Source organism: Notothenia coriiceps, unplaced genomic scaffold (genome assembly GCF_000735185.1).
Source record: "Notothenia coriiceps isolate Sejong01 unplaced genomic scaffold, NC01 NC01_scaffold00020314, whole genome shotgun sequence".
NCBI classification, from domain to species: Eukaryota; Metazoa; Chordata; class Actinopteri; order Perciformes; family Nototheniidae; genus Notothenia; species Notothenia coriiceps.
In genome coordinates, this window is record NW_011353015.1 from 35,270 (window position 1) to 52,595 (window position 17,326).

The following is a 17,326-nucleotide window of genomic DNA, read 5'->3' on the forward strand; positions in this document are numbered from 1 at the left end:
TTATAGGATATGTACATTTCGGTTGATCGGTTAACCGTTGTCGAATATTCGAATATACATTTGCTTTCAAATTCCCATCCCTAGTTCAGACATGTAAAGACAACACCTTGGACTTGGAGGGATGGGAATGTTACACTCTTTTCTGACATTTATTAACCAAACAATCAATCTATGAAATCGGTAGCTTCATTGATAATGTGAACAATCTGTTCATTAGCAGCCCTTAGGAATGGGTACCGAGCCCCGGTATTAAACGGGCCCCGGGGCTGAATTATTAAAGACCGTGGTACCGTTAAGCTCCGACGTTAGCGGTCTTTTTATCGGTACTGGAGACATGTAAAAAATATATGTCATGTATTATTGCTACAAAAACTTTATATTGCAGTTTTAGTGTCACCAACTCTGTTTCTAACATGCAAAAAGACTGCAAAAATGCTTCTATGATTATTTTTAGTATTTTCGATCTCTCTCCCCCGCCTGCTTGCGAGGGGGCGGGGCAGTTTACACACAGGCAGCTGCTAAATGCAGCAACACACACACGGAGGAGACGGCGGAGAGAACGCGCTCCGAGGTGTGGTTAAACTTTACCCGTCTGAAGTGCAATAAGAGTTTAGCATGTAAGGGCGGTAACATGAGCAATTTGTCTAAACATTTAGCAAAAGTGCACCACATTCAGACGGAGGAATGCACCGGGTTCCACTGTCTTTCTAGTAGCTCTGTAGCCCCATCCACGATTAACGTTTCCACGTCAGGTGTTATGTATGCTAGCAGCAACACACGGAGTTAACTACATGATACAAACATGGGTTAATGATTAGAGGTAACTGAGTTATTTATTTGTTAGTTTTGTTCACAAGTTGTTTAATTAGTTTACCTTATTTTTTTCTCCAAAAGAACCGATAAAAGTACCGTTAAAAGATCGGACCGATAAGCGGTATCGATAAAAGTAGTAGTACCCTTAAAACCTTAATGATACCCATTGTTAGAGCCACAAAGTTATTATTTCGATTCATAATTTGATAAATGATTTTAATGATGGAGGGGTGATTTGTGTTGCCGTGGTGAATATGTTTTGATGAAGTGATTTTTTATTTTATATCGTAAATATGATCTGTTTCCGTGTACCTTCCGGTGTGTATTTAAGTGAGGTAATTGAGGACAGCCGGCGTGCTCGGAGACCTGATGAGTACGGGGAGCGGAACANGGCAAACCTGCCTTGGCATACAGGGTACAGTGATGAGTAAGTGCTTTATAATTTGTGACAAATCTCAGTGCGCTGTGATAGGCGGCATCTAACTTGTTCAGGCAATAGGCAGGTGCATTCATATACAACAAATCACCATAGTCCAGCACAGGTAAAAAGGTCACAGTGACTAGCCTTTTCCTGGCCTCAAGCGAGAAACAGGACTTGTTTCTGAAAAAGAAACCTAGCCTAACCCTCAGCTTTTTAAGCAGGTTATTGACATGAAGTGTAAAAGTAAGACAATCATCAAGCCAGATACCAAGGTATTTGTAACAGGTAACCACTTCAAGTACTTGTCCTTGCATAGTAACAATATCTAAAATAGGCTCTGGTGTCTTTTTAGCTTTAGAAAAGAGCATTACCGTGGTTTTATCAACATTTAAAAGAAGCTTAAGCTCAGAGAGCTGAGTCTGAATAATGTTAAAAACAGCCTGTAATTTAACAACAGCCTCCTTAATGGAGGGACCTGCACAGTACATCACGGTATCATCCGCATAAAAATGTAAAGTAGCTTCATCCACATTTTCACCTAAACTGTTGATATATATGGAGAATAAAAGTGGACCTAAAACAGAACCTTGAGGAACACCATTAGCAATGTTCAGCCACTCAGAAGACAGCCCATCAAAGTGAACACATTTGGGCCTTTCAGAGAGTTCACAAACCACCCCACTGCATGGCTGGACATGCCAATACTGAGTAGCCTCTGCTTTAAGATGCGATGATCAACGGTGTCAAACGCTTTGGAAAGGTCAATAAATAGAGCTGCACAACTCTGCTTATTATCTAAGACACTCGTAATGTCATTCACCACTTTCATTGTTGCAGTGATGGTGCTGTGTTGCTTTCTGAAGCCTGACTGATGTTTAGACAGGATATCATTTTTACATAAAAACTCCTTTACTTACAGAACTGACAATTTAGAGATTGGCCTATAGTTATTTAATAAAGTGGCCTCCCCTCCTTTTAGTAGAGGCAGGACATACGCTGACCTCCACAATTCTGGAATTGTGTTTGAGCTGAGGGAGAGGTTAAAAAGAGTAGTGAGAGGTGGAGCAATAAAATCTGCAGCTATCTTTAAAAAGAAAGGTTCTACGTTGTCCGGGCCAGTCGGTTTCTTAGGATCTAACTTAGATAATGCTTCATGAACAACATTGACAGTAAAAGGAGTAAAACTGAAAGGGTTTTCCAGACCACATTGTTCAGAGTCACAGATTGGGGTGTTCACAGAAGCAGAGTTAGAAACAGAATCAAACATAGAACTGCAGGACACAAAATGCTCATTAAAGCAATTTAACATAGTGGCCCTGTCCGATATAGAGCCAGATGCTGTGGTAAGGCACGGAGGTAGCTCATTACGGATATCGATTTTATGGCTTTCCAAAATTTCCTAGGATTATTTAGGTTTTCTGTGGTAACTGAAAAATAGTACTTCGACTTAGCACTTTTGACATGTGAAGTGAAGCTATTCCTTAGCTGCCTAAAACGCAGCCATTCTACCTCTGAGCCTTATTTCCTAGCCTTTGCCCAGGCCTTGTTTCTCTCATGCAGGAGACTAGACAGTTCAGCAGAAAACCAAGGATTGTCACGTCCCTTTACTCTAAATGTACGCAGGGGTGCATGTCTATCAATGATCTCCATAAAACCAAGATAAAAATAAGACCATGCAGTTTCTACATCAGCACACAGATCGATTTTTCCCCAATCAAACCCAAACAGATCATGAACAAAACCCTGCTCCGCAAACATTTTTATGTCTCTCTTAAAAATAATACGAGGTTTTACCTTTTGGACCTTAGTGTCCCTAATTGTGGCTACAGCACAGTGGTCACTCACATCATTCGCAAATACTCCCACAGATGAGTATTTATAGGGAACATTAGTTATAATGAGATCAATTAGGGAGGATTTATTAGGGGACTTAATGTTAGGGCGAGTAGGACTGTCAACAATCTGAGTAACATTTAAGGAGATACAAAGGTTTTTAAAATCCTCTGATACTGCAGTTAACCAGTGCCAGTTAAAATCACCAAGTAGCACTATTTCCTTGTAGTCTAGCTGTGATAAAAGATTTGCCAGCGAAGACAAAGAGTCCTTTTTATTGTGCAGCCAACAAACCTGGTTGGTTGCCTTTTAACCAAAGCATGTAATGTTTTATTGTTTGCCAGCTTCTGTGCCAGGATATTGAACTGTTATCCGTTTCCCTGCTGCACCTCCTGCCTCATATATCAAATGAATACTTGTCACAGTAAAGTGTAAAATTTTGTGTATTGTTATTTTATTGAATAGAATTTATTTAAAAATAATATACCACTTATTAGTTTAAGATTGATTTGTTATTTTTTTATAGTATTGTTAATGTATGCCTGTATAGATGTATATACTTTTTAAACTATTATTCTTATTTATTTTAATTTTTATTGTTATCTTCTTTTTTTCTTCATGTACATTTTTTTATTTCGATTTAAGGCAAATATACTGCCTGTAAATAAATGTTAAGAGTTTGTACTTTTAGAAGAGTACATGTATGGACTAACCAATTCAATATTTACAAATTAAGAAATAATTTATATATCTAGGTTAATAAACCGTACGCGCCAAATTTAGTGAAGACTTATCTGTTGAAATTGATGAAACAAAGGATCATTTTCAGCACTTTAAGAAAAGAATGCTGTACTTTAACATCTGTATGTTTGATTGCATTTCTCTGAGGACCATCGTGTTTTCTTTCCCGCAGCTTCCAGTGCGTCCAACTGCACAGAAAGCAAAGTCTCCGGCCCCTCAGACACCTGGAGGCTCCTCGGCTCTAAAACTGGGAACTAAAGGTGAGTGTGTATGAGTGTGTGTGATACCAGGATGCCTGCCTGCGCGTACAAAATGTGCCACACAAAGTGTTTGAGTGGTACACGAGGCAGAGTTTCACTCTTTTCCTCTTAATCATCCCTGCAGCCCAGCAGCAAGTGGATTTCCTGTTGCTACGGCGACAGGCTTTTATGCGTGCAGCTCTGCGCTCCAAACAGATGAAGGTAACTTTTTTTTCCCCCTTCCTTTTCTTTTCTTTGCTTCAGATAGATTCCCAGCCCTGTTTGTATTTGATGTAGCTGTCTTTACCACAGCAGCATGTTGTTGTTTTGTTGGAGCTGTGAACATCTGTTGTGTTGCTGCGGTTTGATTGACACATTGCTGTCATGTGACTGTTTGTAGGACATGACTGGAGCAGCGCAGCACCTCCGACATGCCAAGGGACTGGACCCCATGATCACTGCTGCCAAATCAGGCCTGCCCGTCGATATCACCAAGGTCATACATATATTCTCCCGTGCAAATGAATCCTATATGAGAGGAAACAGAGCAAAGTGTCAAACGTGTCGTGGTACAAAAGTGTGAGGAGTGTGAACACAAAAGAGCCAGAAATAGAAGACAGGAGGAAGGAAGCACGGGGTGAAATCATAACACCTTTGTTCTCACCTTCTGTGTGTTTGTGTCTGCACCTGTGCGACTTTATCTGCATATTTTCAGTGACATTCCAGTATTCATATTGCGTATACTTCTCCCGTATGACTTTCTTTCATTTTGACTTTTATTGGAAACCTGTGCCATATTATTCTCTCTGTGTAATATCATCAAGAATATTAAGCTTGTGCCTCTGTTAGTTTGTCTTCCTCGCTGTCTGCAGAATATCGCACACGCTTAGATCTTACTTGGACAGATTTGTTTTATTTGGCACCACATAAACAGTTGTCCCTCTCTTTCTGACAGATTCCCAGTGCTCCAGTCAGCGAGGACGACTACTCTCTGGCTCGCTCCCGCACCTCCCCTCTCTCCCCCCGCTCCAGTGAGCAGTACCAGGGCCTCATGGAACTTTTAAAGAAGCAGCATGAGGTCAGGGCATGTCCCTCTCCTTTCTACTTTTATAAACATTTTACGCAAAAATGCACCTAAATCTTGCTTCCAGCTTTTACTGAAGATTTTTGCATCACTTTTCTAGTTGTGCAGCTTTTAAAATCACCATTGTTGTTTATTATAATGTTGTATTGTTTGCTTTTGTTTTCACACCCCCACCTTCTTTTGTGCCTTTATCTGGATCTACAGAAATGTCTGGGATACTCTCAGCAGCTCATATTGCTGGGCAATGTGGCCGAAGCTCTGAAGTAAGGCTCATTCCTTAGTTGTATATTTGTATAAGAATGTTTGTATACACATTATCCGCAGCCATGATGCGTATTTAAGTAATGCTTGTGTCCATTCACATTGTTAATAATGGTTCAAATTGTAATTGAATATTTTAGTAACATGCCACATATAATAATCATTCATCCCGCCTTCCTACCCACCACCCCATAAACCCCTTGACACACACACACGACCGGCCCACGCACCCGTCCGTCCCAACAGGTCCAATAACCAACCTCTTCGTACAATGTACCTTTTTTACACCGGGAGGGTTAAATAGAGAGAACAGACCATAGCCCCTGCATGTCCACCCAGCTGTGACAATATAAACGCTGAGAGCTACAATGTGAACTTCTCCCCAACCCCAAGTCTTCTTAAAATCTCAAGGTTTCCCTGTCAGATTACACATGATTTTTTCATTTGGTATACCAGATGATCATTTATTGGTCCATCTAGCAATACCTGCATCTGGCTGTAATGCAATTTGTTTTTTCAACGTAGCTTCCAGATGCACTACATTTGATCACTAAGTATCTTTTTAAAATGATACATCAAATGAAGAATGACTTAATAGTTTACAACATATGTCCCATACTGGTCCATTTGCTTATCCTGAATACAAATCAAGAAGCCCAAATACTTCATATTTGATTATATAAAAAGCATAAAAACAAGTAACTTCTCACATTTGAGAAGCAAATATTTAATCTTTACATGAAAAATGATTTATGAGATTATTATATATTTCAGTTCTCTTCTACTGATGGACTTATTCACTAAGCACTTCATCACAGTCGTGGTGTGTGCTGCTGTCACTGTAGCAACACAGACGGTGCTGTTTAACTTTCATGTCATGCTGCATATTTTTCACGTTTTCCTTGCAGATATTTTTCACAGATTTTCTCATTTAACCACCAAACAACATGCATTCCTGGAAAATGATCGTTGCTTCTCTTACTTCAGATATGCAAAGGAACAGAACATGTCTCCTAAACTGCAGGAACAAACACGCGTGTTCGTTTTTGCAAATTGTTTGTTTGTTTCAATATGTGTCTGTGACCTGTGACATTCAAGCATCACGCCACCTGTGAGACTTCATATGAACATGTCTCTGTCACTCGGCAGGTTTGAGAAGCTGGTTGAGGAGTGTATGAAGAGCATTGAGATATTGAAGAACGCCCACGCCAAGGGCCAGCCAGTCCCCAAGTGCCGCACAGAGGAGAGGACCTTGAACACTGTCAAGTGAGTCAGCAACAATCTCAAAGATAATGAATTATAATTGATAATCACATTCTAAACATAAGTATTTTCTTTGAATGGCATGTGCTGAACAAGAACAGAAAGAGATTAAATGAATTTATGTGAAGTAATGGCTCAGGAGATAGCAAGGCCAGTCTGTCAGCCAGTCCCCCATTTTGGTCCAGATGGAAATATCTGATCAACTATCGGATAGATTTTCATCAAGCTGAGTCATGACCACTTTGGTGATCCCCTGACTTGTCTCGTAAGTCCATATTGAGGTTGATATTTTTGGATTTGAGGGAAATTTCTTAGCGATTATTAGAGGTGGGTGAAGTACTCAGATCTTGTACTTAAGGGAAAGTAGAAGTAACAGAGTGTAAGAATACTCTGTTACGTAAAAATCCTGCAATCAACATGTTAATCAAGTACAAAAGTATTAGAATCAGAATATACTTAAAGTACAAAAGTTTAAGTAGTTTACTCCAGGAGGAACTAAAGTCTGATTTAACACTTGATTATATTTCACATCATTCATCCAAATCTGCAAAGTAACTAAAGTACAATTATTTCAAAGTTGTACACAAGTACACTACTTGAGTAAATGTTCTTAGTTACTTCACATCTCTGGCTATTATTGCCCTCCGATTGAGTACACACATTCATGTCAACCACAGAATTATTTGCAATCACTTTAAGGTGATTTTTCCTTTTAGCAAGATCATCAAATCAAAACTGTAGTTTGTACATTACTTAACCAAAAATCACTTTTCTGTTTTGACTCTGGTGTTACTCTTGTTAAAACACTTTTTGAACTGCTTGTCATGTTTGTTTGGTTAAACGCAGAAACCATAATTTATTTATCTTGCTTGTAATGATCAGGCTGCTTTGCATCCGAGCAAAATAAAATGGTCAGTAGATCAGTGGGTCATCTTTATTCCTATTTATTACATTGTAAATATATATTTTTTTAGTAGCCTTAAAACTGAACTAATGTTTAATTTGGAACTCTCTTCTTTTTTTTCTCTGACTGGAGAGGTAAATGAGTCAAATTGAATTACTGTGACTCACTCTGGCTCTGCTCCAGTATCACACGGCGCTAACAGCCAGCAGCCTCTGGCAGTGACTCACTCAACAGTCAGAATGCTTTGGCGTTCAGTGTTGCTGACTGCCTGTTTTCTGTCACGCGTGGTGCTGTTAATGAATGATCATCACTCTGTTATTTAGGATCCACTCCAGCCTGACGCTCAATGACCTGGTACTGTACATCAACAAAGGCATCAACCTCCCTGCTCCCTCAGGTACTGCAGGCAGACCCACCTCTAAATGAACCTGGCAGTATTGTATCAAATGTATGATCCCTTACTCCTCCTCTCTGCCTTCAGGTGTCTCAGCCAGCGATCTGGATGCCAGTGTGAAGTTTGAGTTTCCTTTTCCAAGTGCCGTAAGAATCTTTCCCACTCACTGATTGAAGTATGGGCAGTTCCCTCTGTATCCAGATGTGTTTAATGTATTCATTTGTTTGATATGTGTGTAGGAGGAGGCTCAGAGGGACAAAACGGGCACAGTAAAAAGCACCAGCAGCCCGGAGTTTAAAGAGACTTTCAAACTCAACATCAACCGCACTCACCGAGGCTTCAAACGAGTCGTCCAGTCCAAAGGAATCAAGTTTGAAATCGTCCACAAGGGGTAAATAAAAACCACTCATCACAAGCATCACTATTTGCCATAATAATGTATGCTGTAAATGTCATGTTGTTCTTTGGTCAGTTGTGTTTTACCCTGTCTTCACAGGGGCCTGTTTAAGACGGACAAAGTTATAGGCACTGCTCATCTGAAGTTAGAGACTCTAGAAAACCACTGTGACCTTAGAGAGATTATAGAGGTAAGTGCTGATTTCCAGCTAACACAAATGCACATGTACTGCCCAGATGTATCTGAACAGTGCGTATATGTGTTGCTGTAGGTGATGGATGGACGTAAAGCTACAGGTGGCAAGTTGGAGGTGAGGGTGAAGATCAGGGAGCCTTTATCAGGAGTGGATCTGCAGCCGGTGACGGAGAAGTGGCTGGTTCTCGATCCTGTGTCCTCCCTTTCCCCTCCAGAGAGAAAGAAGGAGCGGGTGAGTTTGAGTTTCCCACTGACCTGCATGGGTGTGCACTGTGAAACTGAAGCAGGGCATTCGCTGTCTTTGTGTCTGAGCGGGGTTCCTCCGGGAGTTAAACATGATTTTTTTAATGATTCAAAGTCAGCGTCCGGCCATATTGTTATATTTTGTAACCAGTAAACAGGAGAGGCTTAAAACATATGCAGGATTTTACTTCTCTCTTAATATTTTTACAAATCTTTACACAACTAAAACCGGGCTGCAGAGGTGTATACCCTGTATCCATTACATCTGTTTAAGTGGTCATCTTAATGTAACAATGTTTAACTGTATGGAGAAGTAAAGGAGACTGTCACCTTAAATCAATACCCGAAACAGTCATTTATCCTATCCTGTTTTCTACGTAGTTTTCTTTCTTTTGGCATTTCCCTTGGGCTATCCTAAATCTAGGGTTTTGTTTCTTGTTCTTTTCGCAATGTTTAACAGCAAAAGACTGAAGAATTGGTGCTACCAGCTCTTTATCTCAATGTCACATCTCGTGTTATTAGCATAGTAGAAGTAAACACTTCTTATCATCTAGACATTGAGTTCAATTGTGTGCTTCATTGGATTAAAAAAACAAACGTATGCAGCAGCCTTCAGTGCAGCAGCTTTAAACCTCGGGATAAGAGCTGCTGCCCTTTGATTTATTTTCTGTAAACATGTAGCAAGGCCTATACATGCAGGAATAACTCAAGCTAACACCATTGGCACAGAAATAAATTGATTGTGAAGCCTCAGTGTTTTTGTGTGTGTTTGTTTGAATCAGGCTCCATCTCCTCGCTCTAAACCCAGACATGAAGCGAACAGCAGGAGCAGTCAGCCCAACAACTCTCCGCCGCTGTACAAACTCCACAGCTTCAGCATCCTCAGCTACGACAGGGAGCGGCTGGAGAGAAAGGTGTGTGTGTGTGTGTGTGTGTGTGTGTGTGTGTGTGTGTGTGTGTGTGTGTGTGTGTGTGTGTGTGTGTGTGTGTGTGTGTGTGTGTGTGTGTGTGTGTGTGTGTGAGTTGCAAAAGTCATGCTCATCATTACGCTTGTCCCTTAGATTGGAGAGTACCGGAAGGCGCAACGGGATCCCCCAGCCGACCTCGTCCATCAATACAAGGAGCTCACACACAGACTGCAGTGGCAGAAAGCCCAGCTGGAGCGAGGCTCTTCTTCTCTACTCACAGGTAACACACACACACACAGAATACATACAGTGGGGCAAAAAAGTATTTAGTCAGCCACCAATTGTGCAAGTTCTCCCACTTAAAAAGATGAGAGAGGCCTGTAATTTTCATCCTAGGTATACCTCAACTATGAGAGACAAAATGAGAAAAAAAAAATCCAGAAAATCACATTGTCTGATTTTGAAAGAATTTATTTGCAAATTATGGTGGAAAATAAGTATTTGGTCACCTACAAACAAACAAGATTTCTGGCTCTCACAGACCTGTAACTTCTTCTTTAAGAGCCTCCTCTGTCCTCCACTTGTTAACTGTATTAATGGCACCTGTTTGAACTCGTTATCAGTATAAAAGACACCTGTCCACAACCTCAAACAGTCACACTCCAAACTCCACTATGTCCAAGACCAAAGAGCTGTCAAAGGACACCAGAAACAAAATTGTAGACCTGCACCAGGCTGGGAAGACTGAATCTGCAATAGGTAAGCAGCTTGGTGTGAAGAAATCAACTGTGGGGGCAATTATTAGAAAATGGAAGACATACAAGACCACTGATAATCTCCCTTCCGATCTGGGGCTCCACGCAAGATCTCACCCCGTGGGGTGAAAATGATCACAAGAACGGTGAGCAAAAATCCCAGAACCACACGGGGAGACACTAGTCAATGACCTGCAGAGAGCTGGGACCAAAGTAACAAAGGCTACCATCAGTAACACACTACGCCGCCAGGGACTCAAATCCTGCAGTGCCAGACGTGTCCCCCTGCTTAAGCCAGTACATGTCCAGGCCCGTCTGAAGTTTGCTAGAGAGCATTTAGATGATCCAGAAGAGGATTGGGAGAATGTCATATGGTCAGATGAAACCAAAATAGAACTTTTTGGTAAAAACTCAACTAGACGTGTTTGGAGGAGAAAGAATGCTGAGTTGCATCCAAAGAACACCATACCTACTGTGAAACATGGGGGTGGAAACATCATGCTTTGGGGCTGTTTTTCTGCAAAGGGACCAGGATGACTGATCCGTGTAAAGGAAAGAATGAATGGGGCCATGTATCGTGAGATTTTGAGTGACAACCTCCTTCCATCAGCAAGGGCATTGAAGATGAAACGTGGCTGGGTCTTTCAGCATGACAATGATCCCAAACACACCGCCCGGGCAACGAAGGAGTGGCTTCGTAAGAAGCATTTCAAGGTCCTGGAGTGGCCTAGCCAGCCTCCAGATCTCAACCCCATAGAAAATCTTTGGAGGGAGTTGAAAGTCTGTGTTGCCCAGCGACAGCCCCAAAACATCACTGCTCTAGAGGAGATCTGCATGGAGGAATGGGCCAAAATACCAGCAACAGTGTGTGAAAACCTTGTGAAGACTTACAGAAAACGTTTGACCTCTGTCATTGCCAACAAAGGGTATATAACAAAGTATTGAGATGAACTTTTGTTATTGACCAAATACTTATTTTCCACCATAATTTGCAAATAAAGTCTTTAAAAATCAGACAATGTGATTGTCTGGATTTTTTTCTTCTCGCATTTTGTTTCTCATAGTTGAGGTATACCTAGGATGAAAATTACAGGCCTCTCTCATATTTTTAAGTGGGAGAACTCGCACAATTGGTGGCTGACTAAATACTTTTTTGCCCCACTGTATGTGTTTCATTCTCTTATATAGGACGCTGCCAAGGACGCACTTGGCCGGCTGAAGATGGTTGAGAATGAGGTAAGAGTTGCTCTAAACTAGAGGTGTGGATTGGATTTACATGAACTAGGAGTCTGTCATTTCATGATTTTAGACTTGATTTGACAAAACCAAAAGAAACTTGCAACTCCACTTGGATTCAGACTTCAAAATACCTCCAAACCCAAAGATTATTTAGAGTGCTTTTTAGTATGCCTCAAAGCATTTCATTTCCTTTCTGTTACTGAATCGACCAACCTTGACGCTATTCACTCCCAGCAAGTCGATACTTAATTTCCCAGATCCACATTTGAACCAATCAGATATCTTCAAGTCATGACGCAGAAGGGAACTGTTGAGTTACCTTACAAGCGGAAAACAAAATGATACCTACGATAACTTCGTTCCTGTACCAAAACGATGCGGTTGTACTCAACGAATTGCAGTATTCAAAATCAGCGGATCAAAATTGGTGAAAAGCACATGATGACTTGTTTTGGACTCTACGTTTAGTACTTGGGACTTACCTCAAGGCAAAGGCCTGAGATTAACATGTGAATTGCTAAACAATGACTTCCTCTAGATACTGTCTATATAAAGAAAGGTTTTATCATCATGAATGTGCATGATGTACACTGTAATTCCCTCCTTTCTCTCTACTCCAGCTGGAATCTCTGAAAAGGAAACGCACGGGATGAGAGGAGAGTGAGGGAGTGGAGGCTTGGCTGGAGCACTGTTATTTCATCCCTCTCATTCACACTCGTATACAAACACTACAGCGAGTACTACAGCACCTTTAGCATGATTCTATGCTTCTCATGTCCTTGACAACCGCATGAACCAACCGCAAAAATTAATCATATAACTTGTATCACTTGTGGTTAGACGCCCGCAACGGAAATTAAAAACTAATCTGTACCTACAAAGGGACACAGAAATTACAGCAAGCATTACAACGTGTTAACAGTTAAGGGAAAGGAGGATTATTTGCACTTAAATACTAAAGAAAGCTGCTTGTAAAGCACGGCTTTACAGACATTACCTGTGCCCTGTTAATTGTTTCTTTTTTAAATCAAATTTTTCTGTAAATTGTCAATGAAGAGATCTTTCATAGGATTGTTAGATTTTGCAGCAGCCCCCAGAGTATGTTGGTGTCCGCAGATGACCAAAAGATATGTGTGTATGTGTGTGTGCTCTAACGTGTGTTTAACCAACAAACTGAGGTGTTCTTAACCCCTTTTCCCATATTTTATGTGTGTAATGAGCTTAATCTAATCTGTCTGCTCCAGTGTTCCCAGATTACAGTAATCTGCTCCGTTTGGAGTGGTGTGATATGGGAATAAAAAAATGGGGCTTCGGGGCGCTGCAGCCTACATCCCATAATGAGGGATTAGTGTTTGTGTCACCAAGGAGACGAATAGATCAGACGTAGAGTCGCCTTTAGGGCTGGGGAGAGGGGGGTGTTAGGAACGCACCATGAATGTGGTGAAAGCTGCAAAAGCTTCTTCTTCTGCTTTTTTATCAGCCGTTTCTTCTTCACTGTCTTCACACAAAGTCCTTGGCATTTATTCAAAGATTATTTAGAGTCGCAAGTAATAAACCGCTCCACTTGGATTTTATTCAAACTGTTAAACAATATCAAGCCCATTATGCCACCTATTAGAGAATAATTAACAGCTGCTGCGTCAGTGTGTTGCTATTTTCCACCATTTTCTTTTTTGGCATATGCAGTTTACTAAACAAGATTTGTCCCACTGAGCTCTAAAGTGGCAGCACAGTGGATGGTGAATAGTCTGCAAACAGGAATACAATCCAATAAGTGTCTGTGAGGCTGGGTTATGGCTCATTTCTATTTCTGTTGCCCCAAAGACATCCCTGTCATAGGCATCCTTGTCATTCCTTTCCACTTTACCCTAATTGGTACCGTGAAGTCAAGATTCAGACGAACCCTGTAAGACTTAATGAGATGTGTGATAATTGCAGACATCTGGAAATTAATAATTTTGCCACAACAACACCAGATGTCAAAATGTCTCTGCCATGAATTCCCTGGACAGATGTTTCCTCCGTGTGTTTGACAACTTGCTAACTGTTGATCCACGCTGAGTATGCAGCCAGGATGTAGCAGACTATTTAAATGAGCCTTACTGTATGTTTTTATTTGACTCTTCATAGTGGATATATGTGAACTCCACTAATAGTTTTTCGGTCAAGTGACAGGAATCATGTGTTTACTGTAATCCACCCACTGCCTCACCCCATTAGCAAATAATCCTGGTCAAAGTTGACCTGATAGGCCTCCATAGTCTCTGTTGATTTGTATGTAAAACCCCATCCCCCACGTTTTATTTTAATCTATCAGGAGAGGATATCTTCTGAAGCTTTGTAAATGTTTCGTTATGCTTTTGATCAGTTTATTAGACGGACGGGGCAGTGGGAGGACAGTTGAATGCCTAAAGTCACATGATGGCATTTAGTTTAATATGCACGTGGCTCTTAAAGCACGATAGCAGTGTGGGTGCAACTTTTATCAAAAATACTTTATGCAGCACAGTTTCAGAGTTGATGTATTTTCCCAAGAGTCAGGCATGTGTTTCCATTTATTTTAGTGCAGTACGAAAATCATTTAGCGTTAATGGAAATGAATGGCTTTCTGAAACGGAATAATTAAATTGCCAAACAAGTAAGTGTCTCTTACAATGTTCTAAAACCCAAGGCTTCAAATGTCTTGTTATGTCAGAATGACAACGAAAAACAGATATTACATTTACTTTCACATAAGACAAAAAAATTATATATATTATCAGCATAGAGCTTTTTGACTTGACGTATGACTCAAACGACAACAAATATTGGAATAATTAACCATCAAACTGTTTTAGACAGCAAAAGTATTTAACACTTCTTAAACACAGCAACATGTTTTTTTCTCCTATTATGAGCTGTGATGTGATTTCTGTGGCTTGTAGTAAATGGGCTAACAACCAGCAGTTTGGTCCTGCAACAGAACTTTTCTTTGGCAATCAACATAGTCAAGTAAAGCTAAATGTGACACGTATCTCTGATATAAAGCCCAGTTTGTAACTCTTTCCATGTTTTAACGCCTTGACAGAAACTGGAGCTGAGTAGCAGCCCTTTCTTTCACTCTAAAACCTTTAACCCCATGTCACCTCAAACACACACACACACACCTGCAACATCACCCCACCCCACTCCAGTAACCTCATGGCCTCTGAGGCTGGGCCTGTTGTCAGGGCAACATGCACATCAGCATTCAGTGTGGTTGTTGGATGTTCAGGACCCTTGCAGAGGGACATATTGTTAAAGTTTGTCCTGCTGGTGACTCACACTCATACCCCACACACTCCTTATTTGTTGTGTTTGTTTGTTTGCTTTCTTCTCTGTTTGATCCTACTCTGTAATGCGGATGCACTCCCGTTAAAAAAAAGAAGAACGTTTGGTGTCATTTTCTGTTAATATTTCTGTCCTGATTTGCTGCAGTAAATGTAATTATCTGAGCTTGGGAAAAATATATTCTTGAACTTATTACCTTTTTTTTATCTGTTAAATCATGTAAGGGCAATCAATATAAATGTAATATTTGTATACAGTAAATATACAGCATATGTATGTATCTGTCTCTATTTTTACTTGTAAGTCTAGATAGAAGATGTGTGCAGATTAAACAGGGGAATGTATGAAAGCCTGATTATTAAGGTTTTATTATCTTCTGAATGAGGTTGGTGTTAACATGAATAAAATGGTGATACAGCACTGAGTGTGTGTTTTACTTGACTGAAAAATTCTGATCAGGTTTTTCCCATTTAGCCTGATAACTGATTAACAATTTACCTTAAACCCTGTTCCCCTTTTAACAGCTTCGGTTTGTTCCTCTTGTTACTTACTGACCTATTTGCATTGTAATAGAATGTCTTATAAACATGATTTAGACTGATGATGACATGTTTTAGAAGTCGGCAACAGAAAATTAAGATCGCTTGTGTTGGGTATCTTTGGGTATACAATAGGTTTCATGTGAATGTCTAATTAGTGTCTGCAGAACATTTATACAGTATACTCAACACAAATACCAAAGAAGTACACTTCAATTTGAAGCTGCAGCGTTTAGTCGGCTAATTGATCGGTCAATCGGTTGAAAAATAATCACCACTATTTTGACAATCAATTAATAAAAACGAATAAATGCTTGGTACAAAAAAAGTATAACATGCAGTTTCAGCCTCTGTTGTGTGTCTCACAGTTTTATATCATATTGAACTAAAACATGTTGATGGTGTTTGAGTAACAGGGCTGGAAATGCTTCAAACAGTTAATCATTGAATCTAGAAAACAATCGGCCTGTTAATCATCAATGAACATAATTATTAATTGCAATTATTAGACACTGTATGTCGCAAGCCCCTAGTATGAAGCTCCAGGAGAAACGCTCACAGAGATGATGAAATAGTAACTTGTTTTTTGTGATATTGCTTTATGGATCTTTTTTTTCAAATAGGCCAGCCTAGTTTGTGGCACACTTCTTCACAGTGGGTTTCAACAAATGTATTCAAAATAACATATTGGTTGGTTTTGTAATAATGAATACTATAAAACGATAAAAATGTAAGACAAAAATAGAATCACTTTTTCAGACAATGCTTGCTGTTGTTGCTGGGGAAGCTTGGGGCTTTGGTGTTATGCTACTAACGTGTTTGAATGTGAGATTTCCCCTGACAAAGGGGGAAAGATGAGAGGGGGGATGGTGCGCAGGAGGAACAGAAGAAGAGGGGAGTCTTTGGACGACCCGCGAGACTTTGGTGGGCGTGGACACCGAGGCTCTGGCTTCCTGCTCGGTGAACACGTGGTTCCGTGTCAGCCTTCTTGCTTGTCTGTCAGTGTGTGAAGGTTTTCTTCTCTCACTCCTCACCCCATAGCTCTCCCCTCTATCCTCCCGTGCCACACTGCAGACCTCCTTCTCTCGTGACTCTGTCCCACCCGCACCTCCTCCTGCTCCTCCGCGTGCGGCTACACTTAGCTTCTCCTCTTTGCTACGGCTCGCGTGGACTACCGACATCCAGGCCGCGGTCCCTTCAACGTGTATCTTCCCAATAGAGTGTGAAAGTGTGTGTGTGCGACAGAGATTGTGTGTGCGTGTGCGCGCACCCGCAGCCGGTCTCTCCGTGTTCTTTCTCCCCCGCCATCCCTCCTCGTTGTTCGGTCATGACGCTGGAATCGATCCGCTACCGGGCCGGGTCTCTGCAGATCCTGAACCAGCTGCTGCTGCCACACCAGACTACTTACGAGGAGATCCGCTCGGTGCAGGACGCTTACGAGGCCATCAAGTCCATGAAGGTGCGGAGCCCCTTCCTTTCTTTCTTCCTCTCTCTCCTCCTCCCTTGCTCCCCCACTTCCCATCCGACCTGCTTGCCCGCTTGCTTATGCATTTACTCCCGTCGTGCATGTATTTTTTCTCGTTGTCATTTACTAACGTCTTTAAGATAGGGATTACCAAATATGCAATAATGTGTTTAATAAATATGGGAGTATTTGGTTATGGTTAAATTACTATAATTAATTGACAATAATGCTACACTACAGTGATATACTAAACAATGTGTTTCTGTCCAGGTGAGTTGGAAAGCAGAATCTGGAAGCTGAAGGACATCATCCTTGTTCACCTG

At 40.9% G+C, this 17,326-nt stretch overlaps 1 protein-coding gene and 1 long non-coding RNA gene across 2 annotated transcripts in view; both read left to right on the forward strand.

Annotated features, from left to right (window-relative positions):
* Positions 1–11,622: 11,622 nt before the first annotated feature.
* On the forward strand, positions 11,623–15,417 carry LOC104952673 (uncharacterized). Its single transcript, XR_799131.1, has 2 exons — positions 11,623–11,687; positions 12,311–15,417. It is a non-coding gene; the product is annotated as an uncharacterized lncRNA (long non-coding RNA).
* Positions 15,418–16,463: 1,046 nt separating this feature from the next.
* Positions 16,464–17,326, forward strand: part of mri1 (methylthioribose-1-phosphate isomerase 1) — a 5,964-nt gene continuing 5,101 nt past the window's right edge. Inside the window, exon 1 of the mRNA XM_010779548.1 lies at positions 16,464–16,997. Within this exon, the coding sequence (XP_010777850.1) occupies positions 16,866–16,997 (132 nt within the window). The 5' untranslated portion in view covers positions 16,464–16,865. The remainder of the gene's footprint in view (positions 16,998–17,326) is intronic.